At 47.1% G+C, this 27,914-nt stretch overlaps 1 protein-coding gene across 3 annotated transcripts in view; it reads left to right on the top strand.

Annotated features, from left to right (window-relative positions):
• LOC139234114 (protein mono-ADP-ribosyltransferase PARP6-like) overlaps positions 1 to 27,914 on the top strand; it is a 153,333-nt gene that overhangs the window by 76,402 nt on the left and 49,017 nt on the right. For all 3 annotated transcript variants that reach the window (XM_070865069.1, XM_070865067.1, XM_070865068.1), the window contains exons 8-14: positions 1,209 to 1,275; positions 5,541 to 5,690; positions 8,766 to 8,916; positions 10,885 to 10,938; positions 19,325 to 19,420; positions 19,657 to 19,749; positions 27,566 to 27,691. In XM_070865069.1, the coding sequence (XP_070721170.1) occupies positions 1,209 to 1,275; positions 5,541 to 5,690; positions 8,766 to 8,916; positions 10,885 to 10,938; positions 19,325 to 19,420; positions 19,657 to 19,749; positions 27,566 to 27,691 (737 nt within the window). The remainder of the gene's footprint in view (positions 1 to 1,208; positions 1,276 to 5,540; positions 5,691 to 8,765; positions 8,917 to 10,884; positions 10,939 to 19,324; positions 19,421 to 19,656; positions 19,750 to 27,565; positions 27,692 to 27,914) is intronic.

Raw genomic sequence — 27,914 nt, 5'->3', positions numbered from 1 at the left:
CGCTCCCCATAACCCCTTATCCCCTTATCGTTTAAGAAACTCTCTATTTCTGTCTTAAATTTATTCAATGTCCCAGTTCCCGCAGCTCTCTGAGGCAGTGAATTCCACAGATTTACAACCCTCAGAGAAGAAATTTCTCATCTCATCTCAGTTCTAAATGAGCGGTCCCTTATTCTAAGATCATGCCCTCTAGTTCTAGTCTCCCCCATCAGTGGAAACATCCTCTCTGCATCCACCTTGTCAAGGCCCCTCATAATCTAATTTGGGGGTTTACAGTGATATGAACACCCAGGACCCGAGTGTCTGCATCCAACCCATCTGATGAATGATAAGTCTCCCCATCTGTTATCCGGAGGGAGGGGAAATGAAATAAAGTTAGGGAAGCCCAACTCTCCTGCTGGTAGGCAAGAACGCCCCAGCAAACACTTGGTCCCTTATTTGAATTTAGTTAGCAATAAGTTGAGTTGCCGCACTCTTCTAAAGTTACAAATTGGCTTTTCAAGGCTGTTCCTTCCGATGGCTTCAGTTTACTGTCATATTAGTTCCCTTTAGTCGGCATAATGTGGTATTTGTGTCAGCTGTGGCTCAGTGGGTAGCACTCTCGCCTCTGAGTCAGAAAGTTGTGGGTTCAAGTCCCGCTCCATGCACTTGAGCACATAAATCTTGGCAGACACTCCCGGTGCTTCACTGTCGGAGGTGCCGTCTTTCGGATGAGATGTTAAATCGAGGCCCTGTCTGCCTGCTCAGGTGGCCATAAAAGATCCTGTGGCACTATTTCGAAGAAGAGCAGGGGAGTTATCCCCGGTGTCCTGGGCCAATATTTATCCCTCAATCAACATTACTAAAATAGATTATCTGGTCATTGTCACATTGCTGTTTGTGGGAGATTGCTGTGTACATATTAGCTGCCACATTTCCCACATTACAACAGTGACTACACTAAAGTATATCATTGGCTGTAAAGCACTTTGAGACGTCCGGCTATATAAATGCAAGTCTTTCTTTTCTTTGAAGTGCTGCCGAGAGGTGATAATGCTCTACCTGATAGCATATTTTGCTTTTTTCCATTGTCGAGTTGTTCAAAAAAAATGATGGTGGATTCTAAGACTGTTGGTGCACGGTGGACATCACCAATTTGACCCGGCAGACTATTTGTCTTAACAGTACCATACGCCCTCTCAAGTAACGTTATTTTAATCACCCCACAGAGCCATCGGTTGATGTTTTTCAGCCATCCAACAAAGAGGGATTTGGCCTTGGATTACAACTGAAGAAGTAAGTACTGTAATGTATGCACCGGTGAGCACGCTCACAGGTTTCTGGAGCAGTTGCATTGTGAGTGGCTTAGCCAGTCACGTGATGTTCAAAAGACTCAATAAAACCCCAGCCAGTTGGGTCTAGTCACCCACGATGAGGTATGCAGTTGTGAGCCTAGTGGATGAACTGGTAATGTGCAGTGCGATTGTTAAACCTTTGTTAATAAACCAACTCGTTCTTAATAGCAATTTGTTACTAGCAAAGAACCCATGAAGCAAATACATTAGAAGTACAATAGTCTCCACCAAACGACGTCAAGAAAACAGATTGTCTGGTCATGATCACATTTCTGTTTGTGGGAGCTTGCTGTGCACAACATTGGTACCATGGTTCCTATATTACAACCGTGACTGCATTTCAAAAAGTACGTCATTGGCTTTAAAGCACTTGGGATTGTCCTGAGGTCTTGAAAGGCGCTATATAAATGCAAGTCTTTCTTTTTAGAAGAGAATCTAATATTTTAATAGTGGATTATATTTACGTAATTATGTAGGCATTTTTTTTAATAGTATACAAGTGTATCTCTCTAACATAATAAAAGTCTTGCATACCACATGCATTTCCTGTAAGCATCACACCGATTCCCTGTAACAATTTTCGCGTCACATTATAGTTGATAACAGCCCTAATTTTTTATAAAACAACACAGCTTCCAATTCACTGAGCAATGCCATGGGAGATCTGGTTATTTGTGTGGGGGTGTGTGAGCATGATGGGAGTTGCTTCACCACACGGACTGCAGCGGTTGAAGAGGGTGGTTCACTGCCACCTTCTCGAGGGCAATTAGGGATGGGCAATAAATGCCGGCCTTGCCAGTGACGCCCACATCCCGGACTTAATTTTTTTTTTAAATGTAAAAAAAGACACATACAGTACAAGGGACCCAACATTGGGTGCCTTGGTAGAAATCTGGATCTCTAGATTTTCATAGGCAGTGAACCACCCTCTTTAATCGCTGCAGTCCGTGTGGCGAATGAACTCCCATCATGCTCACACACCCCCACACACATAACCAGATCTCCCATGGCATTGCTCAGTGAAATGGAAGCTGTGTTGTTTTATAAAAAATGAGGACTGTTATCAAATGTGACGCGAAAATTGTTACAGGGAATCGGTGTGAAGCTTACAGGAAATGCATGTGGTATTCAAGACTTTTATTATGTTAGAGAGATACACTTGTATACTATTTTAAAAAATGCCTACATAATTACATGCAAATGTAATCCACGATTAAAATATTACATTCTCTTCTAAAAAGAAAGACTTGCATTTATATAGCGCCTTTCAAGACCTCAGGACAATCCCAAGCGCTTTAAAGCCAATTACGTACTTTTTGAAGTGCTGTCACGGTTGTAATGTTGGAACCATGGTATCAATGTTGTGCACAGCAAGCTCCCACAAACAGAAATGTGATCATGACCAGACAATCTGTTTTCTTGACGTTGTTTGGTGGAGACTATTGTACTTCTAATGTATTTGCTTCATGGGTTCTTTGCTAGTAACAAATTGCTATTAAGAATGAGTTGGTAGCACTCTCGCCTCCGAGTCAGACGGTTGTGGGTTCAAGTCCCACTGCAAGACTTGAGCACATAAATCTAGGCTGACACTCCAGTGCAGTGCCGAGGGAGTGCTGCACTGTCGGAGGCACCGAGTTTTCGGATGAGACGTTAAACCGAGGACCAATCTGTCCTCTCAGGTGGATGTAAGAGATCACATGGCACTATTTCAAAGAGTTCCCCTCGCCGATATTTGACCCTCCACCAAACAGACTAGCTAGTCATTGTGACAATGGCTGCCACGTTTGACGGCGATACTGAGTGCCATCCTCCATTTCTCAGCCCTCAGCTCGATCAAAACAAAATTCACAAAAAGAACTACGAATAATTAAAAATTTAGTCAAAAATACTCAAATCCGGATCAAGTAGACTTTCATTAAAGAGTAACGGTCGCGAATTTCTTTGGACTTCCTGATGTCGTGCCATAACTATGAGGAGAGTTTGAGAAGACGTGGTCTCCCTTCCCTCGCATTTGGAAGAATGAGAGCTGATCTCATTGAAACATTTGAGCTTGAAATTGGGTGGTGCCCCTTTTGGGGGCGGTAACTCTCGAGAGCCGCAAGATTTTGTCCCCAGGCGCAGAAGTCTCGTGATAATTTGGGGTGACCGCCCCCAAAAGGAAGTGGAGCGCTAAATCAAGCACCCCGCTTTCTTCCTGGGCGGGAGTGGGTCGCATGGCTCAGCAGCGCTACGCACTGGGTCACGGAGCGCTGCCCTGTTGGAGGGGCTATTTCCTGAATTAAAGGGAAGAGCCCGAGCTGCATACTTTGCATAATGGGAACCCACCTACCCGGACCACCAGGGAGCAGGGGTGCCGCGCGATCAGCCCAGGGGGGCGGGCGCTAGCGGGAGGCACAAATGCACCCAATTTCCCCCCAATAAAATTCTTACAGGACTTGACAAGGTAGATGCTGGGAGGGAGTTTCTACCGAGAGGGCTATGGATGCTCAGTCGTTGAGTATATTCAAGACAGGTAGATACAGGGAGGATGTTTCCTCTGGCTGGGAAGTCTAGAATCAGGTGGCACAGTCTCAGGATAAAGGGTCGGCCATTTAGGAACATAGAAATCTACAGTACAGAAGGAGGCCATTTCGGCCCATCGAGTCCGCGCCGGCCGACAAAGAGCCACGCGGCCCTCGGTCAGCAGCCCTGAAGGCTACGTATCATCATCATAGGCAGTCCCTTGGAATCGAGGAAGACTTGCTTCCACTCTTAAAAATGAGTCCTGAGGTGGCTGAACAGTCCAATACGATAGCCACAGTCCCTGTCACAAGTGGGACAGACAGTCGTGAGGGAAAGGGTGGGTGGGGAGTCTGGTTTGCCGCACGCTCTTTCCGCTGCCTGCGCTTGATTTCGGCACGCTCTCGGCGACGAGACGCGAGCTGCTCAGCACCCTCCCGGATGCGCTTCCTGCACTTAGGGCAGTCTTTGGCCAGAGTCTCCCAGGTGTCAGTGGGGATGTTGCACTTTATCAGGGAGGATTTGAGGGTGTCCTGATAACGTTTCCACTGCCCACCTTTGGCTCGTTTGTCATGAAGGAGCTCAGAGTAGAGCGCTTGCTTTGGGAGTCTCATGTCTGGCATGCAAACTATGTGGCCTGGCCAGCCTCAGAAACATGGACCATGTACAGTCGACACCTCAAGTCGCTGGAGAAATACCACCAACGATGCCTCCACAAGATCCTACAAATCCCCTGGGAGGACAGACGCACCAACATTAGCGTCCTCGACCAGGCCAACATCCCCAGCGTTGAAGCACTGACCACAGGTTACATATAAACCTATGAACAATGGCGGAAAGATAAAGAGCACCCAGCCCAACCAGCCCGCCTCACACAACTGCGACACCCCTTGCACCGAAACATTTAGGGCTGAGATGAGACATTTCTTCACTCAGAAGGTGGTGAATCTTTGGAATTCTCTACCCCAGAGAGCTGTGGAGGGTCAGTCGTTGAGTACATTCAAGACAGAGATCGATAAATTTTTGAATATTAATGGAATCAAGGGATATGGGGATAGCGCAGGAAAGTGGAGAGGTAGAAGATCAGCCATGATCTCACTGAATGGCGGAGCAGGCTCGAGGGGCCGAATGGCCGACTCTTGCTCCCATTTCTTATGTTCTTATAATGTGGGAGGTGAGGTGGAAATCCCATTTGGTCGGGTAAATAGGGTTTCCCATCACTCTGCCGACTAAATTACGGTGATGCGGGAGTGTTAGATCTCTTTAATTCCCAATGAAATACGAACTCCGGTTATAGTTTTAATGTAACTTTATTCTGGCAGCAGCAACAAGCTTCTGGCTTTAAGCCAGGCCTTTATCCTTCTGAGACCACATGTCCAAAATGGCTGTACTTATACCTGGTTCAATTTACAGAAAAGAACTCGCCTTCTTTGACCTTATTGGCTCAATTGATAGTGTGTTAACCTTTAATTGGCTCGCTACCCAAGGCCCTGAAATGTCAAGTTGATTGATGACTTAATGCAATGTGATCTGTGTTTTCTCAAAAACTGCAGCAGGCTGCAGAGCTTGAATTCTCTATCAGGGAGCAGCTCCCAGGAAGTTCCCGACCGACGTTCCTGTATTTCCGGAGTCCGAGGTGACTCGTGTTGTTTGGGGTGTTGCGAGGGGGATAGGCCGCTCACTCTCTTGTGTCCTCCTACCTTGCAGAATTCTGGGAATGTTTACGGCTCAGCAGTGGAAGCATCTGAGCAATGACTGCCTGAAACACCAGCAGGAGAAGAGGCAGAGCTGGTTCAAGTCGAGCGGCACAGTGAAAAAATTCCGCTCGGGCCTCAGCATCTTCTCGCCAATCCCAAAGTAAAGGACGTCTGGGGGATGGGGGGTTGTTTTGTTGCCTGTTTTGTTTCAAAATGGTCGCCGCGAGGGAGAGATTCCATTGGCCTCGGTAGAGTAGGGTTTTCCAACTCCAATAGGATGTGTCCCTGGAGGTTTCAGCATTGGCTCAGTGGGTAGCACACTCGCCTCGGAGTCAGAAGGTCGTGGGTTCAAGTCACACTCGAGAGTTTGGCACAAAAATCTAGGCTGACACTCCCAGTGCAGTGCTGTGGAAGTGCTGCACTGTCGGAGGTGCTGTCTACTGGATGAGACATTAAACCGAGGCCCCCGTCTGCCCTCTCAGGTGGATGTAAAAGATCCCATGGCACTATTTCGAAGGAGAGCAGGGGAGTTATCCCCGGTGTCCTGGGGCCAATATTTATCCCTCAATCAACATGACAAAAAAAACCCAGATTATCTGGACATTATCACATTGCTGTTTGTGGGAGCTTGCCGTGCGCAAATTGCCTGCCGCATTTCCCACATTACAAGAGTGACTACACTCCGAAAGTACTTGGGGAAGTCCAGAGCCAGGGATCACAGTCTTAGGATAAGGGGTAAGCCATTTAGGACCGAGATGAGGAGAAACTTCTTCACTCGGAGTTGTGAACATACGGAATTCTCTACCACAGAAAGTTGTTGAGGCCAGTTCATTAGATATATTCAAAAAGGAGTTAAATGTGGCCCTTACGGCTAAAGGGATCAAGGAGAATGGAGAGAAAGCAGGAATGGGGTACTGAAGTTGCATGATCAGCAGCCATGATCATATTGAATGGTGGTGCAGGCTCGAAGGGCCGAATGGCCTACTCCTGCACCTATTTTCTATGTTTCTAAGTTTTCTATGTTTACTTCATTGTCTGTAAAGCGCTTTGGGATGTCCAGTGGTCATGAAAGGAGCTATATAAATCCAAATTTTTCTTTTTCTTTCATCACATGACCTTCCGCATCCAACCACCCCGGCCGGTAAAACACCTTTTTCCCCCCCGCAATATTTTTAGTACTAATAAAGGAAATAGTTCGAAGAAATTGTTTTCTCCCGACTTGCTGGCAGCAGTGTCCGGAAGATTCATCTTTAATTCCTGGAGACTCCAGGGCAATCCCTGGAGAGTTGGCAACCACTGCTCTAGACGCCCTTCACTGCAGGGCAAGAGGCAATCAACCCAGCTTTAAGTGCGTCCGGACTTCCAACTATTTTTGCACAACATTAAATCAAGTGACCCCTTTTGTAAACCGCACCAAAACCCACAAATTAGCATCATAGGCAGTCCCTCGGAATTGAGGAAGACTTGCTTCCATTCCTGAAATGAGTCCTTAGGTGGCTGAACAGTCCAATACGAGAGCCACAGTCCCTGCCACAGGTGGGACAGATAGTCGTTGAGGGAAAGGATGGGTGGGACTGGTTTGCCGCACGCTCCTTCCGCTGCCTGCGCTCGGTTTCTGCATGCTCTCGGCGATGAGACTCGAGGTGCTCAGCGCCCTCCCGGATGCACTTCCTCCACTTGGGGCGGTCTTGGGCCAGGGACTCCCAGGTGTCGGTGGGGATGTCGCACTTTATCAGGGAGGCTTTGACCTTTTCAAACCAAATTAAAATTTGGTTGCCGTGGGTGACGATGCACTCCAGTCCCTTCGGTGCCCACCTCTCGTGGAAGGCCGCGAGCGTATCGGTGGACACTGTGTGCTCCATCTCTAGGGACACCCTGGCGCGAACGTCACAACAGCTCTACAACTATTTTAGCAGAACGTTAATTCAAGCACGCCCTTTTGTAAGGGCACGAAAAAAACAAAACGCAAATGAACTAGCAAACATTAAAGGGAAATCAAATGAAATTGAAATGTTGTTCCCTGTTGAAATGATGCACTAAAGTCCCTCTGGCGCCCACCTCTCGCGGGAGGCCGCGGGCATAAATGCGTCCTTACAAAGGGTGAAGAAAGAAAATGGGGCAGGTCACTCCAAAATCAAGTGCCTTTACTCACGACAAGATACCCAGTGGCAGAATAGCATTGGCAGAAGCTTTGTCTTTGTTGCCTTCTCAGTGAGGGACTGGGGGCTGGGAGGCCTGACGCAAATAGGGAGAAAAAGGCAAATATTTCACCAAATAATTCGACTATCAAACCCGTTTTATAAGTTAATGGCAGCAGTCATTTTGCACTTTTTTTTAGCGACAGACAAAAATAATAAGCTAGGCGCAAAGGAGAACTGGGCTTGAGACAAAGTGCAGGTCAACTATCAACTACGAAACACAAAGATGTAATCATTTTTGAACTGTTCCCTTCAGCTGTGACTCAGTGGGCAGCACACTCGCCTCTGAGTCAGAAGGTTGCAGGTTCAAGTCCCACTACAGGGACTTGAGCACATGAATCTAAGCTGACACTCCCAGTGCAATGCTGAGGGAGTGCTGCACTGTCGGAGGTGCCGTCTTTCGGATGGGACGTTAAACCGAGGCCCCGTCTGCTCTCTCAGGTGAATGTAAAAGATCCCATGGCACTATTTCGAAGAAGAGCAGGGAGAATTATCCCCGGTGTCCTGGCCAATATTTATTCCTCAATCAACATTAAAAAAAAAGATTATCAGGTCATCATCACATTGCTGTTTGTGGGAGCTTGCTGTGTGCAAATTGACTGCTGTTTCCTACATTCCAAAAGTACTTCATTGGCTGTAAAATGCTTTGAGACGTCCGGTGGTCGTGAAAGGCGCAATATAAATGTAGGTCTTTCTTTCTATTTACACTTGAATGGCATGGTTGGGGTTCTACGCCATTTAGGCCATGGCGTCAGAGTTAACTAAGCATTCGTTAAAGAACAAGTTAACAGTGCAGTATAATGGATAGCGTACTTTTCATGCTAAGTTTCAATGAGGTGCAAGTCCAACTGACCCTTCACTGATGACCATACTCCAACCACAGGGGCAGTGAGTTATTTCCATCATTGGTAAGACGGGTTATTAAAACCATTGGTTGTCCACCAAATGGAAAACATAGGCCTTTTCATTCTGGTATTGCATGAACATTTATATTATTCCATCAACCGCTGAAACTATCTCTCCACTTCTCATTGTAGATCTCCAAGTTTCCCCCTCATCCAGGACTCCATGCTAAAGAGCAAACTTGGGGTGCCCGATCTCCGAGTCAATCGTATCATCAATCGTTCCATCTCCTGCACGATGAAAACCCCCAAACCAGAGCTCTTTGGATACCCCTCGGCCAATCAGGCAAGTTTCACCCCGTGCAGTGTAAATGATCTGAAACCGCTGGTTGACTTCAATCGGAAAACGAACACGTAACACTCACTGGTGTAGCACAGATCTTTAAACCGCATGTAATGTATGCACCTGTGAGGATGCTCACAAGCTCATAGAGCTGTTGTGCCTGCATTTTCTACGGTCTGGAGGAGTCCGTGTTCCATGTGTATGTACAGTGTACGAGGTTGCAGCCCCTCTTCCATTATTTGAAGGGGCTGCTCCTCGATTTCTGGCTGCACTTCAGTCCCACGTTCCTGATCTTTGGGCACCCGGTACGGAGCAGAGCGGGCAGGTCGGAGGTCCTCCTCGTAGGACTGCTCCTGGGCCTGGCCAAGGTGGCCATCAACTGTTCGAGGGAGTCGTTCAGCCCGACCGCCTGCCTCCCTTCCGCGGCTACGTTCGCGCCAGGGTGTCCCTGGAGTCGAAGCACGCGGTGTCCACCGGTACTCTTGCGGCCTTCCGCGAGAGGTGGGCGCCGGAGGGACTGGAGTGCATCATCACCCCTGGCAACCAAATTTAAATTTGATCTTTTAAGTCCTTTTTAAAGGCTTATTTGGAAATTTGTGGGTATTGAGGGGGCGGCTTGATCTGTTTATTTTAAAATAGTTGTGGAACTGTTGCATTGTGAGTGGCTTAGCCAGTCACGTGATGTTCACAAGACTCAATAAAACCCCAGCCAGTTGGGTTCGGGGGATCCACGATGAGGTGTGCAGTTGTGAGCCTAGTGGATGAACTGGTAATGTGTCGTGTGATTGTTAATAAACCAACCAGTTCTTAATGGCAATGTGTTGCTATAAATTCTGAAGCAAGAACCCATGAAGCAAATACATTACACCAACGATTTTCACAGTTACGGAAGAATGACATTCATCGGAACTGCTTTAGTTTCAAGCGGTCTCCAAGCAGAAATGCACGGAGTGCTTTTCAGTCGCGAGGAAGCTTCTGCACAATTTATTGTTGTCCAGATTGACCATGACCAACAATACCAAATCATTGTCAAATAAATTATTTTCAACGGTACACTATAGTTCATGACATTCCCGCTCCTTTTCCAGTGGACAAGTGCTTAATGTCTGTATGCTCCCTTCACTAATGCCATGGATGGCATTGGGACTATGCCTGTGGAGAATTGCTGATGGAGGACTTGTACCCAAACAGCACCAACATACTCCTGTACGTCTGTGAACTTAAATTATTTTACAGTTTAGAAAGAATATGATTTAAGCCATCATATTGGGCCAGAATTTGCAAGCCATCGCATTGGATGCCCTGTTAATTGGGCATTTTCCTGCACCCTTGGGCTCAATAACTATGTGTCCTTCCCACCACCAGGCCAGCCATGATCGCATCAAATGGCGGAACAGGCTCGAAGGGCTTAATGACCAATTCCTGTTCCTAGAAGCAGGAGTCGGCCATTCGGCCTCTCGGGCCGATTCAATAAGATCATGGCTGATCTGATCTTGGCCTCAACTCCACTTCCCTGCCCGCTCCCCATTACCCTTGACTCCCCTATTGTTCAAAAATCTGTCTATCTGCACCGTAAATATATTCAATGACCCAGCCGCCACAGCTTTCGGGGGCAGAGAATTCCAAAGATGCACAACCCTCAGAAGAAATTCCTCCTCATCTCCGTTGTAAATGGGTGACCCCTTATTCTGAAACTATGTGCCCCCTAGTTCTAGATTCCCCCACAAGGGGAAACATCCTCTCTGCATCCACCCAGTCAAGCCCCCTCAGACTTATACGTTTCAATAAGATCACCTCTCATTCTACTAAACTCCAATGTTGCTTCCTCTTTTGTTACTTGCAGGACTGCAGTACTGCAACCAGTACACATACCAGATCGACACTGCTCATCTAATTGAGAGTAGTATTAATTTATCAGGAAGTAATTCTCCATTGCTTAATGTCTTACCAATCTTCTCCATTTATCCACAGGCTGGGAGCCACTGTAAGAACATTCCAACGTTAGAATATGGCTTTCTTGTACAGGTAAACTCTGAGAAAGTTGTGCTGTTAACACTTAGTGGAACGTAATGGGCACTCCTATTCCTTTTGGCATCATCTTCCCCACATCTGCTGCATCCAACACCATCTCCCCACGTCCTCCTGCCTTGTGCAGTTTATTTTCGCGCCGTCTGTTAATGAACGCTGAGAAGCGCAGTTGAAAGGCAACCAGCTAGCATTAATGCTGGAGATCTGGAACGAATAGTCGTGAAGTGAATGTCGACACGGCGGGCCGTGACGGGTGGCGAACAAACCGAAACGTTTGCTTCCGTGTTGCTGCCGGGGGCGTTGCACACCGGCGCGATGCTCCCAGGCGATACTCCTCAGCGCCGCCGGTAACTGCACACTGGCGTTGTCAAGCGACGCTACTGTCAACACACTCTGGTGCTAACCCTTTAGCGCCCCTCGTGGTGGGTGCCATCCAACCCAATTTTCCGTCCAATACCTTTAATATGTTGCTCTGCGTACAGATCAAAGCCTTTTAATAGCTATCTCTGTGAAGCACCAGGTACTATATTTTTCTCCCTTTTTTTTTGTCCCTCTGCACTTCACCTCGGAGGCTGTGCCTCAACAGCTCCCATTGCCCCGTGGCAGATGGCAAGAGGCAAGGTCCAGGCAATGATTGCTCCTGTGCAACCGTTGCCCGGGGGCACTCTGCAATCCGCCAGAAGCAAGCCTGATTTAACTGGGACCAAGTTGGCACCTCTGTACTGTGTTTCGGCAGTCAACTGGCCAAACCTAGAGAAGGTTCAACCGATTCATAGAAACATAGAAACATAGAAAATAGGTGCAGAAGTAGGCCATTCGGCCCTTCGAGCCTGCACCGCCATTCAATGAGTTCATGGCTGAACATGCAACCTCAGTACCCCATTCCTGCTTTCTCGCCATACCCCTTGATCCCCCTAGTAGTAAGGATGACATCTAACTCCTTTTTGAATATACATGGTCCTAGGCCATGATGGGACTCAGCTGTTAAGCCGCTTTGAGCGATGAAGCCCGATGTCCGGAGCTGGAACGTAACTGTGTCTTGGCCAGCTGCAATGCATGCAACAGTGAGCAGGGTCACTGGCCTGTGGAGCAGTTGGAAACTGACTCCCGTCCGGACGGAATTCCTCATCAGTGCCAAGCCCCGAAACCTCCCACGGGAGCCGGCGCCTCACAACTTGAGCCTCCTGTGGGAAATCCCCTCCGAGCCTTTCAGCTCTGCGCAGAAGGGATTCCTCCACGGGCTGCTCCTGCACACTCTCCACCTTGCCATCCTCCTCTGCTGTCCGGACACGCCATGGCGCACCATCTTGCCATGCAGAGGAGGTGGGGGCCCCAATGGAGTGCTCTCTACGCGGAAGTCCTCCCTTTATTTGTTGGGGACTTGGCCTGGAGGGTGTTGCATGGAGCAGTCCCGTGCAATAAGTTTTTAAGTCGGTTCACCGACTTCCAGGCCGCCTGTAATTTCTGCAGTCTGGAGGTGCCCGTGTTCCATGTTTATGTACAGTGTGTCAGGTTGCAGCCCCTGCTCCAATATTTAAAGGGGCTGCTCCTCAAATTCTGGCTGCAATTCAGTCCCACGCTCCTGATCTTTGGGCACCCTGTGCGGAGGGGAGCGGGCAGGTTCGAAGACCTCCTTGTAGGACTGCTCCTGGGCACGGCCAAGGGGGCCATCAGCCGATCCAGGCAGCGGGCAGTCGAAGGGGTCGTTCAGCCTGACTGCCTGCCTCTCTTCCGCGGTTACATTCGAGCCAGGGTGTCCCTGGAGATGGAGCACACGGTGTCCACCGGTACGCTCGCGGTCTTCCATGAGAGGTGGGCGCCAGAGGGACTGGAGTGCATCATCACCCCCGGCAACCAAATTTTAACTTGACCATAGTTTTTCAAAAGTATAATTTGATTATTTGTCGGCTTTAGTGCCTCTTTATCAAGAGGGCACATGATTTAAAGTTTACTTTAAAATAGTTGTGGAGCTGTTGCACTGTGAGTGACTTAGCCAGTCACATGATGTTCACAAGACTCAGTAAAACCCCACTTAATTGAGTTCAGGTTCTTCACGATGAGGTGTGCAATTGTGAGCCTGGTGGATGAAGTGGTAGTGTTCAGTTTGCAGTTTGCAAATAAACCAGCTAGTTCTTTGCATAAGAATTCAGAGCACCACATTTGCTGCAAAGAACCCATGAAGCAAATACACTGCACCAGCAAGTGTCATTTTCCAGCACTGTATGAAGGATCAGATTCAGTAGTAACTTCCAAAAGAAAATTGGGTATATACATGAAAAGGCAAAATTTGCAGCGCCATGGGGAAAGAGTGGGGGAGTGGGACTAATTGGATTGCTCCTTCATAGAGCCAGCACAAGAATGATGGGTCGAATGGCCGTCTCCTATGCTGTAGGACTCTATGATCCTGGTCATCCCCTTCACACACAATGAGGCCATTCAGCCCATCAAGTCTGTGCCCGCTCTTTCAAAGAACAATCCAGTTCGTCCAACTCCCCATATCTCTGCAATTTTTGCTCCTTCAGGTACTTGTCCAATTTAAAGCTACTATTGAATCTGGTTCCTAACCACTCGTTGAGTGAAGTTTTTTTCCCTCGTGTCACTTCTGGTTCTTTTCCCATCACCCCCTGTGCTTGCTGACCAACATTAGCTTCCGGTTAAGCAACGCCTCGATTTCAAAATTCTTATTCTCAAATCCCTCCATGGCCTCACCCCTCCCTTTCTCCATAATCTCCTCCAGCCCTCCACCCCTGCCGAGATGTCTGCACTCCTCTAATTCTGCCTCTTGAACATCTCTGATTATAATCGCTCAACCATCGGTAGCCGTGCCTTTTGTTGCCTGGGCCTCAAGCTCTGGAACTCCCTCCCTAAACCTCTTCGCCTCTCTACCTCTCTCTCCTCCTTCAAGACGCTCCTTAAAACCGATCTTGTTGACCAAGCTTTTGGTCACCTGCCCTAATTTCTACTTATGCAGTTCAGTGCCAAACTTTTTATCTCAGAATACTTCTGTGAAGCGCCTTGGGACATTTCACTATGTTAAAGGCGCTATATAAATACAAGTTGTTGTTCAGTCTGTCCCTTTGGTCTTAACCAGCGAGCGATATCTGTAAACCAACTACAGTGGGTACGGTTAACTAGCAGACAGTGCAAATAAAAAAGTAGAAGCCCTTACAATTGACATTGAGTTTTCTGCATTCTGCAGAAGCGTAAATCCCCCTGTGTGGTCTTTATTCTAGCACCCAAAATAGCATGCGAGAATGGCCAAACAGTCCAAACCGTGCGTAACCTCCACAGCTTAAAGCAACACTGCAGCAACAACTTGTATTGTGCAGCATCTTTAACCTAGTAAACCATCTCAAGGTGCTTCACAGGAGCGATTCTCAAACAAAACTGACACCGAGCCACATAGGAAGATATTAGGACAAGTGACCAACTGTTTGGTCAAAGAGATAGGTTTTAAGGAGCATCTTAAAGGAGGAGAGAGCGGTATAGGGGTTTAGGAAGGGAATAACCAGAGTTTAGGGCCCAGGCAGCTGAAGGCACGGCGACCAATGGTGGAGCAATTATAATCAGGGATGTGCAGGAGGCCAGGATTGGAGGAGCGCAGAGATCTCGGAGGTGTTGTAGGGCCGAAGGATCACTAATATTCCTTAATCACTGCCAGAACACGTGCTCGATTTGGGTACCGAGGATTTTTTCTCATAACCTGTGCCGAGGGGGTCCACTACCACGGGCAAGTACTTCTTCTGGTGTGATAATCAGGCTACTCTAGCTCTTGATCACTGTTATATCTTCAGTACAACTCACAAAATACACACAAGCTGTATGATGGCTGCGACCATCAGGAACCCTCTTTATTGTTGCAAGCAGCACTGGCTGCAGTGCCACAGTAGTCCACCAGATGGCGCTATATATATTACAGTCACCTTGGCATGCCTTGTTTTATACAGTGCCACTGAAAGATTGACATAGCGGAAGCATGCAATATTGTGGTCAATTACCTTTGGGCTTATGAGCCTCCACCGACAATAATCATCTGCCAGAATCATCTGCAGGCATGCGGGTACCAGTTTTCATGTACAGGGTATCTCCCGCCCAATTTGACCTGACTGACATCCTTCCATAGACGTGGAAACATAGAAAATAGGTGCAGGAGTAGGCCATTCGGCCCTTCGAGGCTGCACCGACATTCAATAAGATCATGGCTGATCATTCACCTCAGTACCCCTTTCCTGCTTTCTCTCCATACCCCTTGATCCTCTTAGCCGCAAGGGCCATATCTAACTCCCTCTTGAATATATCCAATGAACTGGCAACAACAACTCCCTATGGAAGGGAATTCCACAGGTTAACAACTCTCTGAGTGAAGAAGTTTCTCCTCATCTCAGTCCTAAGTGGCTTACCCCTTATCCTTAGACTGTGTACCCTGATTCTGGACTTCCCCAACATCGGGAACATTCTTGCTGCATCTAACCTGTCCCGTCCCGTCAGAATTTTATATGTTTCTATGAGCTCCCCTCTCATTCTTCTAAACTCCAGTGAATACAGGCCCAGTCGATCCAGTCTCTCCTCATATGTCAGTCCTGTCATCCCGGGAATCAGTCTGGTGAACCTTCGCTGCACTCCCTCAATAGCAAGAATGTCCTTCCTCAGATTAGGAGACCAAAACTGAACACAATATTCCAGGTGAGGCCTCACTAAGGCCCTGTACGACTGCAGTAAGACCTCCCTGCTCCCATACTCAAATCCCCTAGCTATGAAGGCCAACATACCATTTGCCGTCTTCACTGCCTGCTGTACCTACATGCCATCTTTCAATGATTGATGTACCATGACACCCAGGTCTCGTTGCACCTCCCCGTTTCCTAATCTTCCGTCATGCAGATAATATTCTGCCTTCGTGTTCTTGCCACCAAAGTGGATAACCTCACATTTATCCACATTATACTGCATCTACCACGCGTTTGCCCACTCACCTAACCTGTCCAAGTCACCCTGCAGCCTTTTAGCGTCCTCCTCACAGCTCACAACGCAACCCAGCTTAGTTTCATCTACAAACTTGGAGATATTACACTCAATTCCCTCATCCAAATAATTAATGTATATTGTAAATACCTGGGGTCCCAGCACTGAGCCCTGCGGCACCCAACTAGTCACTGCCTGCTATTCTGAAAAGGACCAGTTTATGCCGACTCTCTGTTTCCTGTCTGCCAACCAGTTCTCTATACACGTCAGTACATTACCCCCTATACCATGTGCTTTAATTTTGCACACCCATCTCTTGTGTAGGACCTTGTCAAAAGCTTTTTGAAAGTCCAAATACACCACATCCACTGGTTCTCCCTTGTCCACTCTACCAGTTACATCCTCAAAAAAGTCTAGAAGATTTGTCAAGCAGGATTTCCCTTTCATAAATCCATGCTGACTTGGACTGATCCCATCACTGCTTTCCAAATGTGCTGCTATTTCATCTTTAATAATTGATTCTAACATTTTCCACACTACTGATGTCAGGCTAACCGGTCTATAATTACCTGTTTTCTCTCTCCCTCCTTTCTTAAAAAGTGGTGTTACTTTAAGCTACCCTCCAGTCCATAGGAACTGATCCAGAGTCGATAGACTGTTGGAAAATGATCACCAATGCATCCACTATTTCTAGGGCTACTTCCTTAAGTACTCTGGCATGCAGACTATCAGACCCTGGGGATTTATTGGCCTTCAATCCCATTAATTTTCCTCACACAATTTCCTGCCTAATAAGGATTTCCTTCAGTTCCTCATTCCCACTCGGCCCATGGTCCCCTAGTGTTTCCGGAAGGTTATTCATGTCTTCCTTCGTGAAGACAGAACCAAAGTATTTGTTTAACTGGTCTGCCATTTCTTTGTTCCCCATTATAAAATCTGACTGCAAGGGACCTACGTTTGTTTTCACTAATCTTTTTCTCTTCACGTATCTATAGAATCTTTTGCAGTCAGTTTTTATGTTCCCAGCAAGCTTCCTCTCATATTCTATTTTCCCCCTGTTAATTAAACACTCTTCCTCCTCTGCTGTATTACAAAATTCTCCCAGTCCTCAGGTTTGCTGCTTTTTCTGGCCAATTTATATGCCTCTTCCTTGGCTTTAACACTACCCTTAATTTCCCTTGTTAGCCACGGTTGAGCCACCTTCCCCGTTTTATTTTTACTCCAGTCAGGGATATACAATTGTTGAAGTTCATCCATGTGATCTTTAAATGTTTGCCATTGCCTATCCACCATCAGCCCTTTAATTATCACTCGCCAGTCTATTCTAGCCAATTCACGTCTCATACTATCGAAGTTACCTTTCCTTAAGTTCAGGACCCTAGTCTCTGAATTAACTGTGTCACTCTCCATTTTAAGAAAGAATTCTACCATATTATGGTCACTCTTCCCCAAGGGGCCTCGCACAAAAAAGATTGTTAATTAGTCCTTTCTCATTACACATCACCCAGTCCAGGATGGCCAGCCCTCTAGTTGGTTCCTCGACATTTTCGTCTAGGAAACCATCCCTAATACACTCCAGGAAATCCTCCTCCACCGCATTGCTACCAGTTTGGTTAGCCCAATCAATATGTAGATTAAAGTCACCCATGATAACTGCTGTACCTTTATTGCACGCATCTCTAATTTCTTCTTTGATGCTGTCCCCAACCTCACTACTACTATTTGGTGGTCTGTACACAACACCCACTAGCATTTTCTGCCCTTTGGTGTTCCGTAGCTCCACCCATACCGATTCCACATCATCCAAGCTAATGTCCTTCCTTACTATTGCATTAATTTCCTCTTTAACCAGCAACGCCACCCCACCTCCTTTTCCTTTCTGTCTGTCCTTCCTAAATATTGAATACCACTGGATGTTGAGTTCCCAGCCTTGGTCACCCTGGAGCCATGTCTCCGTAATGCTAAATACATCATATCCGTTAACTGCTATCTGTGCAGTTAATTCGTCCACCTTATTCTGAATACTCCTCGCATTGAGACACAGAGCCTTCAGGCTTGTCTTATTAACATCCTTTGCCCCTTTAGAATTTTGCTGTAATGTGGCCCTTTTTGCTTTTTGCCTTGGGTTTCTCTGCCCTCCACTTTTACTTTTCTTCTTTCTATCTTTTGCTTCTGCCCCCATTCTACTTCATTGTCTCCCTGCATATGTTCCCATCCCCCTGCACCCCTCCCCAACAGCATTAGACATCTCCTCTTCCCCCATACAAGTCAGTTGCAAGATTCCCACTGGACTTTCTATACCAGATCCTTGGAGAAGAGCACTGGTCGCATCCTGCCAATTGACGCACATACTCATTATCCTAACCCTCTGTCTCCAACTTCTGAGCCAATTCCCTACACATGCCTCCAGTTACACGAGAAAAAAAGGAATTGTATGTTTACAGCGACTTTCAGGCCATTTCGTATCTGAGCCTCCTGGTCTCAACGATCTTCCGTCCAACTAGGCCCCGATCCCAAAATAACAGCCTGAGGCCTGGAAGGGAGACAAAGCTGGTAGCTGCACGATGGCTGATGCGAAAGTAAAAGTAAAAAAATATAGAAGACTCCTTTTAAACTTAAAAGGGGGATGGGCAGGCATCTGGTTGTAAAATCAGTTTAGCGTTAAAGATGGTTAACCGTTTTTTTTATCTCTGGAGCCAGTTACATGAAATAATAAAGTATTTTTTTCTGACCTATACATTTATACGTTCATATAAAGTTAGAAATTGTCAGGCGTTACAAAAAGATTTTCATTTATATAGCGCCTTTCATGACCTCAGGACATCCTAAAGCGCTTTACAGCCAATGAAGCACTTTTGGAGTGTAGTCACTGTTGTAATGTAGGAAATGCGGCAGCCAATTTGCGCACAGCAAGCTCCCACAAACAGCAATGTGATAATGACCATTCTGTTTTAATGATGCTCATTGAGGGATAAATATTGTCCCAGGACACCGGGGATAACTTTTCTTTACAATAATGGCATGGGATCGATTGCCTCCACCAGAGAGAGCAGATGGGGGTCTCGGTTTAACGTCTCATCCGAAAGACAGTACCTCCAACAGTGCCGCACTCCCTCAGCACTGCACTGGAGTGTCAGCCTAGATTTTTGTGCTCAAGTCCCGGAGTGGGCCTTGCACCCACAACCTTCTGACTCAGAGGCGAGGGTCCTGCCCACTGAACCAGTGGCCGGCACATTTTTGCTAATTGTCGCTGGAGAATGAGTTTCGATGGGCCAAATGGCCTTTTTTTTGTCCTTTGTTATAATTCTATTCTGGTTACAACACATCAATGCATCACATCATCTGTGCTCGTGTTCCTTGAAGAATTCATTTATTTACAGACATATTGTCCTTAATTTATCTCTCACTGTTTTGTGTTCAGACCATGAAATATGCGGAGCAACGGATACCCACTCTGAATGAATACTGTGTTGTGTGTGATGAGCAGCATGTCTTCCAGAATGGATCAATGCTGAAGGTAAGCACAATATGATTGATTTTTGCAGCATGGTAGACAGAGTGGATGATAACTTTAGTCCGGGGCCGTTAGCGCTGAGAGAAACGCCTTGGGAGGGGGAAAAAAAAATTGCAAAAAGCATTCACAAAACCCTTAGCCATAGCTGACATACTAATATATGAAAGCCTGGTGCTGGTATTAATCATATACGGTGCTTGAATTCGAATCGACCCGTCAGCTTTCTTTCTCTATTCCAGCCCGCTGTCTGCACACGGGAGCTATGCGTTTTCTCATTCTACACACTGGGGGTCATGTCGGGAGCAGCAGAAGAGGTTGCCACTGGAGCAGAGGTAGGTAAATGAGCTTTTGCCCATTATCGAAATAGAAACATAGAAACATAGAAACTAGGCGCAGGAGTAGGCCATTCGGCCCTTCGAGCCTGCACCGCCATTCAATGAGTTCATGGCTGAACATGCAACTTCAGTACCCCATTCCTGCTTTCTCGCCATACCCCTTGATCCCCCTAGTAGTAAGGACTACATCTAACTCCTTTTTGAATATATTTAGTGAATTGGCCTCAACAACTTCCTGTGGTAGAGAATTCCACAGGTTCACCACTCTCTGGGTGAAGAAGTTTCTCCTCATCTCGGTCCTAAATGGCTTCCCCCTTATCATTAGACTGTGACCCCTGGTTCTGGACTTCCCCAACATTGGGAACATTCTTCCTGCATCTAACCTGTCTAAACCCATCAGAATTTTAAACGTTTCTATGAGATCCCCTCTCATTCTTCTGAACTCCAGTGAATACAAGCCCAGTTGATCCAGTCTTTCTTGATATGTCAGTCCCGCCATCCCGGGAATCAGTCTGGTGAATAGCAAGAATGTCCTTCCTCAAGTTCGGAGACCAAAACTGTACATAATACTCCAGGTGTGGCCTCGCCAAGGCCCTCTACAACTGTAGTAACACCTCCCTGCCCCTGTACTCAAATCCCCTCGCTATGAAGGCCAACATGCCATTTGCTTTCTTAACCGCCTGCTGTACCTGCATGCCAACCTTCAATGACTGATGTACCATGACACCCAGGTCTCGTTGCACCTCCCCTTTTCCTAATCGGTCACCATTCAGATAATAGTCTGTCTCTCTGTTTTTACTACCAAAGTGGATAACCTCACATTTATCCACATTATACTTCATCTGCCATGCATTTGCCCACTCACCTAACCTATCCAAGTCACTCTGCAGCCTCATAGCATCCTCCTCGCAGCTCACACTGCCACCCAACTTAGTGTCATCTGCAAATTTGGAGATACTACATTTAATCCCCTCGTCTAAATCATTAATGTACAATGTAAACAGCTGGGGCCCCAGCAGAGAACCTTGCGGTACCCCACTAGTCACTGCTTGCCACTGAAAAGTACTCATTTACTCCTACTCTTTGCTTCCTGTCTGCCAACCAGTTCTCAATCCACGTCAGCACACTACCCCCAATCCCATGTGCTTTAACTTTGCACATTAATCTCTTGTGTGGGACCTTGTCGAAGGCCTTCTGAAAGTCCAAATACACCACATCAACTGGTTCTCCCTTGTCCGCTCTCAAGGGAGAATATCCTCAAAAAATTCCAGAAGGTTTGTCAAGCATGATTTTCCTTTCACAAATCCATGCTGACTTAGACCTAGCATGTCACCTCTTTCCAAATGCGCTGCTATGACATCCTTAATAATTGATTCCATCATTTTACCCACTACCGATGTCAGGCTGACCGGTCTATAATTCCCTGTTTTCTCTCTCCCTCCTTTTTTAAAAAGTGGGGTTACATTGGCTACCCTCCACTCTATAGGAACTGATCCAGAGTCTATGGAATGTTGGAAAATGACTGTCAATGCATCCGCTAATGGAAGCTATTGGGAGTCCTCCGACGTTTCAATGATAAAGCTACCATTCCGTGCCATTGATCAAGTTCGCATTCCCCAGTCTGTGGTGAATTAGCTGACCCGAGCCTATCCAGACAACTCGGGAGGGCGACTGTGTCGGAGCGCTCAGCGGTGCCCCCTACTGGCGGCCCACCTGGGAGGAATTGATTGGGCTTGGCTGGGGTGTCCTTCACGTGGTCGATCGCTCACACGCAAAAACAGTCACTCGAGCAAGATACTGGAAGACAACTGGCTCTCGCACAACCAGATCCCAGTAAGAGACTCAGCGGAGGGAAATTGGGTCCCGCCGTTTTTGAGGCGGTGTTGTAGGCTGAGCGCTGATTTTAACGCCAGGTGGTAGGTGCCGCCTCAAACTGTGCAACATTCCTTTTTGCCACCCAAAGATGAGAGAGCAGCGCTAAAAGTGGTACACTCGTCCTCGGAGACTGACCGAATTTCCCCACAATCAGCTGCCGGCATGCAAGATGAAAAAAAATGAAGAAAAAAAGATTTTACGACAATTTCCCTCACCCACATTTTCCCCACTGATCCCATTGACACCTAAACGCTCAAAAAAATAAACATAACTACTTGCCTTGATCCCTGGACGCCTCCGCCCCGGGATCCCCGATGTCCCGCTGCCTTTCCCAGCGGTAAGGCCACCGCACGCACCGAATATCGCAGTCGCGGCAGTAAGGGGGCGCTGCACGCGCGTTGACATCACCACGTGGGCGGTGGCGGAGCGCCCTGCCGTACGTCTTGGCGCCGCCCCCACCGCCCGACTACATTTACCGTGAGCCCAGGTACCCGGTCGTCGCCGACGGTAAGGCCGTCCGTTAACCGCCCCTCTCCGGCATTAACAGGTAGCGTTAGATGAATTTCGACCCCTCGACGTCTTCAGGAGAAGAGGTGTAAGGTTGAAAAGAAGAGACAAGAAGAGAGGTTGAGCAGGTTGGGCCTGTACTCATTAAAGTTTAGAAGAATGAGAGGTGATCTTCTTGAAACAGATAAGATACTGAGGGGGCTCGACAGGGTAGATGCAGAGAAGATGTTTCCCCTCGTGGGGGAATCTAGAACTTGGGGGCATAGTTTCAGAATAATTTAAGACAGAAATGAAGAGGAAGTTCTTCTCAGAGGGTCGTGAATCTTTGGAACTGTCTACCTCAGAGAGCTGTGGAGGCTGGGTCATTGAAAATTTTTAAGGTGGAGGTAGACAGATTTTTGAATGATAAGGGAGTAAAGGGTTATGGGGAATGGGCAGGGAAGTGGAGTTGAGGGCAGGATTAGATCAGCCTGCTGCTATTTCTTTTCTTATGTTGGAGAGAAAATAAACGTCTTGCAGAGGTAAACAAAATGTGCTCCAAAAATGGAAACAGCCCAGATTTTCCCATTGACGTTAACCCCTGGATTAACTGGTGGCGATAAAAGAACACCAACCCGAAAATCTACATCAGCATAGCTTCCTTTCAACGTGACCTCTCTGGAGATGGGGTGGGGGGGGGATTATATTATGAGGCACAACCAGGTGTTGCAGAGTTGGACTGCAACAATGCCGAGTGATTTCACGGTTGCCACTTCATTGGATTGGGATGAAACCCGTGACACACGAGCATCCATCATCTACTTTTCTTTGGTTATGGCTGAACTGTTTTGCCGTGTTTAGATTATGTCACCTGAAGGACTGTTGCTGGGAAATCTTTATAATGACATTTCTTGCATCCATCATAAACGAGTTTCTTACCTACTTGGAGTCATCAGTCCAGTTATTTTTTTTTTAAGTATCAGTGTTTTTCTCCATCCCAGTTGGCTGGTTGTTCACCAATCATGTTACCAAGGCCAATCTCCTCAAACACATTCCACCATAAAAGAATTCTAAGATGCAGTTGCATTGCTAACTCTAACTCTGCCCACCCCACCACCTCCTCAACAACTTATTTTTGTATTATGGCATTAATGTACTGGAACGTCCCAAAGCACTTCAGAGGAGTATTATTATGTCATCTCTGAAATAAAGCAATGTGACTGAGTACTGTAGACTTGAGTTAGTGTGACCTTCGTCTCTTTATTCTGACTGCAGAGTTCTGGCACAGCATGGGAGGCCGGCTTATATGCAGTGCTCCCAAGGGATGCTGGGATCCCTTGGGACTCCAACAGATGCGCCCTCTGGTGGCGGTAGAATGCTGGTTACAAGGCGTTGCATACATAACAATTATGGGATAAATCAAATTGGCACCGAGCCGCACAAGTAGAAATTAGCACAGGTGAAAGAGGTGGGTTTTAAGGAGCGTCTTGAAAGAGAAAGAGAGGTAGAGAGGCGGAGAGGTTTAGGCAGGGAGTTCCAGAGCTTGGGGCCCAGGCAGCTGAAGGCACGGCCACCAATGGTGGAGCGATTATAATCAGGGATGCTCAAGAGGGCAGAATTAGAGGAGCACAGACATCTCGGGGAGGGGGGAGGGGGAGGTTGTGGGGCTGGAGGAGATTACAGAGATAGGGAGAGGCGAGGCCATCAGACAAAGATTCTCAACGATAACCATACATTCGTCAAGATAAAAATTTAACAACAACTTGCATTTTTATGTCGTCTTTAATGTAATAAAATATACTGAAGTGCTCCACATTAAAATGCGGAACAGCAATAGACGGGTTAGGAGAGATAGACTTCCAGGTTGAATAGAGCAACGAGGTGCGGAGGTGTAGGAGGGAGTTCCAGAGAGTAGGCCAGAGATGACTGAAGACTCTGTCACCAAAGCAGGGGTGGGTTTGGGGGCTGCACAAGGCCAGACTCGGAGGACCGAGAAGAACAAGTTGGGATCCAAGGTCTGGAGATTACAGAGGTGGGGTGGTGCGAGTCGTTGAAGGGATTTGTAAACTAGGAGAAGGACTTCAAATTGAGTTGTGATAGGAGCGGTGATATATTCTTTACGACATCACAAGATGGCTGTACAGGAATGTGTCATTTGACCTTTTTCTTATGTACATCAATAGTTGTATTACCACAATAGTCCACCAGGGGAGCTCTATTTCAGAAGCGACTGGCAATTGTGCAGGACAGGGGGCTGTTGGCCAAATGGGACCTGATGTGGGGACAGGAACTTTGGGTGAGTTGAAGTTTGTGTAGGGTGGAACTTGGGAGGCCAGCGAGGACTATGTTGGAGGAATCTAATCTTGAGGGAACAAAAACACGCATTCACCGTGTTTTACAATCACCCAGTGGATCAACTGGTTGAGGCATGGGAATTAGAATCATTCCAGCCAGACAGTTCCCAGGTTTGATCTCCAGTCAGTTATAAGGTATCTGTCCTCAACCATGGTGATAGGAGTGCTACAATTAGTCTCAGCATCACTAGAGAGGGAGGCGAGAAATTTCAACCTCCTGATCACTACACCGCTGTTGCTCACAATCTAATGGTCATTTGGGTAAAGTGCTGGACTGCAATCAATGTATATGGAATGCACTCCAGTGTCATCATCATAGGCAGTCCCTCGGAATCGAGGAAGACTTGCTTTCACTCTTAACACGAGTTCTTAGGTGGCTGAAAGTCCAATACGAGAGCCACAGTCCGTCACAGGTGGGGCGGATAGTCGTTGAGGGAAGGGGTGGGTGGGACTGGTTTGCCGCACGCTCCTTCTGCTGCCTGCGCGTGATTTCCGCATGCTCTCGGCGACGAGACTCGAGGTGCTCAGCGCCCTCCCGGATGCACTTCCTCCAATTCGGGCGGTCTTTGGCCAGGGACTCCCAGGTGTCAGTGGGGATGTCACACTTTATCAGGGAGGCTTTGAGGGTGTCGTTGTAACGTTTCCTCTGCCCACCTTTGGCTCGTTTGCCATGAAGGAGTTCCGAGTAGTGCGCTTGCTTTGGGAGTCTCGTGTCTGGCATGCGAACAATGTGGCCTGCGCAGCGGAGCTGATCAAGTGTGGGCAGTGCTTCGATGCTGGCCTGGTCGAGGACGCTAATGTTGGTGCGCCTGTCCTCCCAGAGGATTTGTAAGATCTTGCGGAGACATCGTTGGTGGTATTTCTCCAGCGACTTGAGGTGTCTTCTGTATATGGTCCATGTTTCTCAGCCATACAGGGTATTACTACAACCCTGTAGACCCTGAGCTTGGTGGGAGTTTTAAGGGACTGTCTTCAAACACTCTTTTCCTCAGCCAGGCGAAGGCAGCACTGGCGCACTGGAGGCGGTGTTGGATCTCGTCGTCAATGCCTGCTCTTGTAAGGAGTCAGTGCTCTTAGGTAGAGAAGGAGGATAAGTGATGGGAGGAAATGGGCATAAAATGAAAGAAGAAAATATTCTAGAAACATTAGAGTACAGGCGACAGGGAGTGGAAATGTCTGTGACATTATTACTACATGAATTTTTCTCTGTCATAGTCCATTAGCATCTCCCTCATTGTTTTGGGTTGTATAAGGTCACAAATGCTACTCCAAAGCTAAAAATGTTTGGCCTATTATGATCCTTATGCAACCACACTCCTGCGCAACTCTCAAACCCCTTCTTGTTTGTCCAGTGTGCATCTATATTGCCCCCTTCTACCAGACAATGGCTGCTCCTCACTATTCCACTACTGTAGATGCCATTCCCTCCCTGCCTTTCTGTCACAGCCACAAAAGAGTGACGAGGGGGCGGTGGGCCTATCCCGTCATTTTCAGAGCCACCCAAAAGAAAATGGACCTTGTAATGTATGCACTTGCGAGCATGCTCACAGGGTTTATGGAGCTGTTGCATTGTGAGTGGCTTAGCCAGTCACATGATGTTCACAAGACTCAATAAAGCCCGTCAGTTGTGTCCAGGTTATCCACGATGAGGTATGCAGTTGTGAGCCTAGTGGATGAACTGGTAATGTGTCGTGTGATTGTTAAACCTTTGTTAATAAACTAACTTGTTCTTAATAGCAATGTGTTGCTATGAATTCTAAAGCAAAGAACCCATGAACTAAATGTAATACGAACCTTAATGCTGTCATTTAGACTGAAATGTATTCAGTCCATCACTGCAAGTAACAGAACCTCTTACTTCATAATCCTTCACGTGTATGAAACAGAATACCCTGAGCAGAGGAATGAGACACATTCACATAAGGGGAGGTGCAACAAGACCTGGGTGCCATGGTACATCAGTCATTGAAGGTTGGCATGCAGGTACAGCAGGCAGTAAAGAAAGCAAATGGCATGTTGGCCTTCATAGCGAGGGGATTGAGTATAGGAGCAGGGAGCTCTTACTGCAGTTGTACAGGGCCTTAGTGAGGCCTCACCTGGAATATTGTGCACAGTTTTGGTCTCCTAATCTGAGGAAAGACATTCTTGCTATTGAGGGAGTGCAGCGAAGGTTCACCAGACTGATTCCCGGGATGACAGGACTGAGATATGAAGAAAGACTGGATCGACTAGGCTTATATTCACTGGAATTTAAAAGAATGAGAGGGGATCTCATAGAAACATATAAAATTCTGACGGGATTGGGCAGGTTAGATGCAGGAAGAATGTTCCCGATGTTGGGAAAGTCCAGAACCAGGGGTCACAGTCTAAGGATAAGGGGTAAGCCATTTAGGAGCCAGATGAGGAGAAACCTCTTCACTCAGAGAATTGTGAACCAGTGGAATTCTCTACCACAGAAAGTTGTTGAGGCCAGTTCGTTAGATATATTCAAAAGGGAGTTAGATGTGGCCCTTACGGCTAAATGGATCAAGGGGTATGGAGAGAAAGCAGGAATGGGGTACTGAAGTTGCATGATCAGCTATGATCATATTGAATGGTGGTGCAGGCTCGAAGGGCGGAATAGGCGACTCCTGCACCTATTTTCTATGTTTCTTTTGAATAGCCCCAACTAATCCTGACTTTGAACTAGATGTAGGGTATCCTTGACTCTAATGTCAGTTGGCCATTATCACGCCATTCACACCCTATCTTGACTAATATTTTTCTAACTCCTGGCATTACCATTTCCATTCATCCCTTTTGTCTCTCTAATCTCTCCTGCCTTCCACCCTATCAGACCTTTCCTTTTGTTCTTTTTTCCCCCTCCCCATTTCAGTGCTTCTTAAGAATCTGTTCTTTCCAAACACTCTCCAGTTCTGACGAAGGGTCATCGACCCGAAACGTTAACTCTGCTTCCTCTCCACAGATACTGCCTGACCCGCTGAGATGTCCAGCATTTTCTGGTTTTGATTCTAGATTCCAGCCTGCGCAGTGTTTTGCTTTTATATGTCGAGGCTGCTACTTGCCTCAAAGAGTAATAACTGGGACCTTTTCTTCAGGTGGTGGACTTGTTAGTGGCAATGTGTCGAGCTGCTCTGGAGTCTCCGAGGAAAAGCATTATATTTGAGCCTTACCCTTCTGTCGTGGACCCGAGCGATCCCAAAACACTTGCGTTCAACCCCAAGGTAAGCTGTGTCAAAAAAAACCTTCCCCTCAAACTCCAACAGTAAAACCCTTACAGCTGGTCTTGCATGCTTGAGATGACGTCACCTCATCGAATTGACTTCTGTCCATCCCCGTGTTGCTGTAGACAGGAGATTTTGCATTAATCCCTCTTTCCCGATTAATCGCTTTTATCCCCAACTTCATCCCATCTATCTCTGTGTGCTTGCCCTCTGATTCCCCCGT

Source organism: Pristiophorus japonicus, chromosome 21 (assembly GCF_044704955.1).
Source record: "Pristiophorus japonicus isolate sPriJap1 chromosome 21, sPriJap1.hap1, whole genome shotgun sequence".
In the NCBI taxonomy this organism is placed as follows: domain Eukaryota; kingdom Metazoa; phylum Chordata; class Chondrichthyes; family Pristiophoridae; genus Pristiophorus; species Pristiophorus japonicus.
This window is presented reverse-complemented; position numbering and strand designations above follow the sequence as displayed.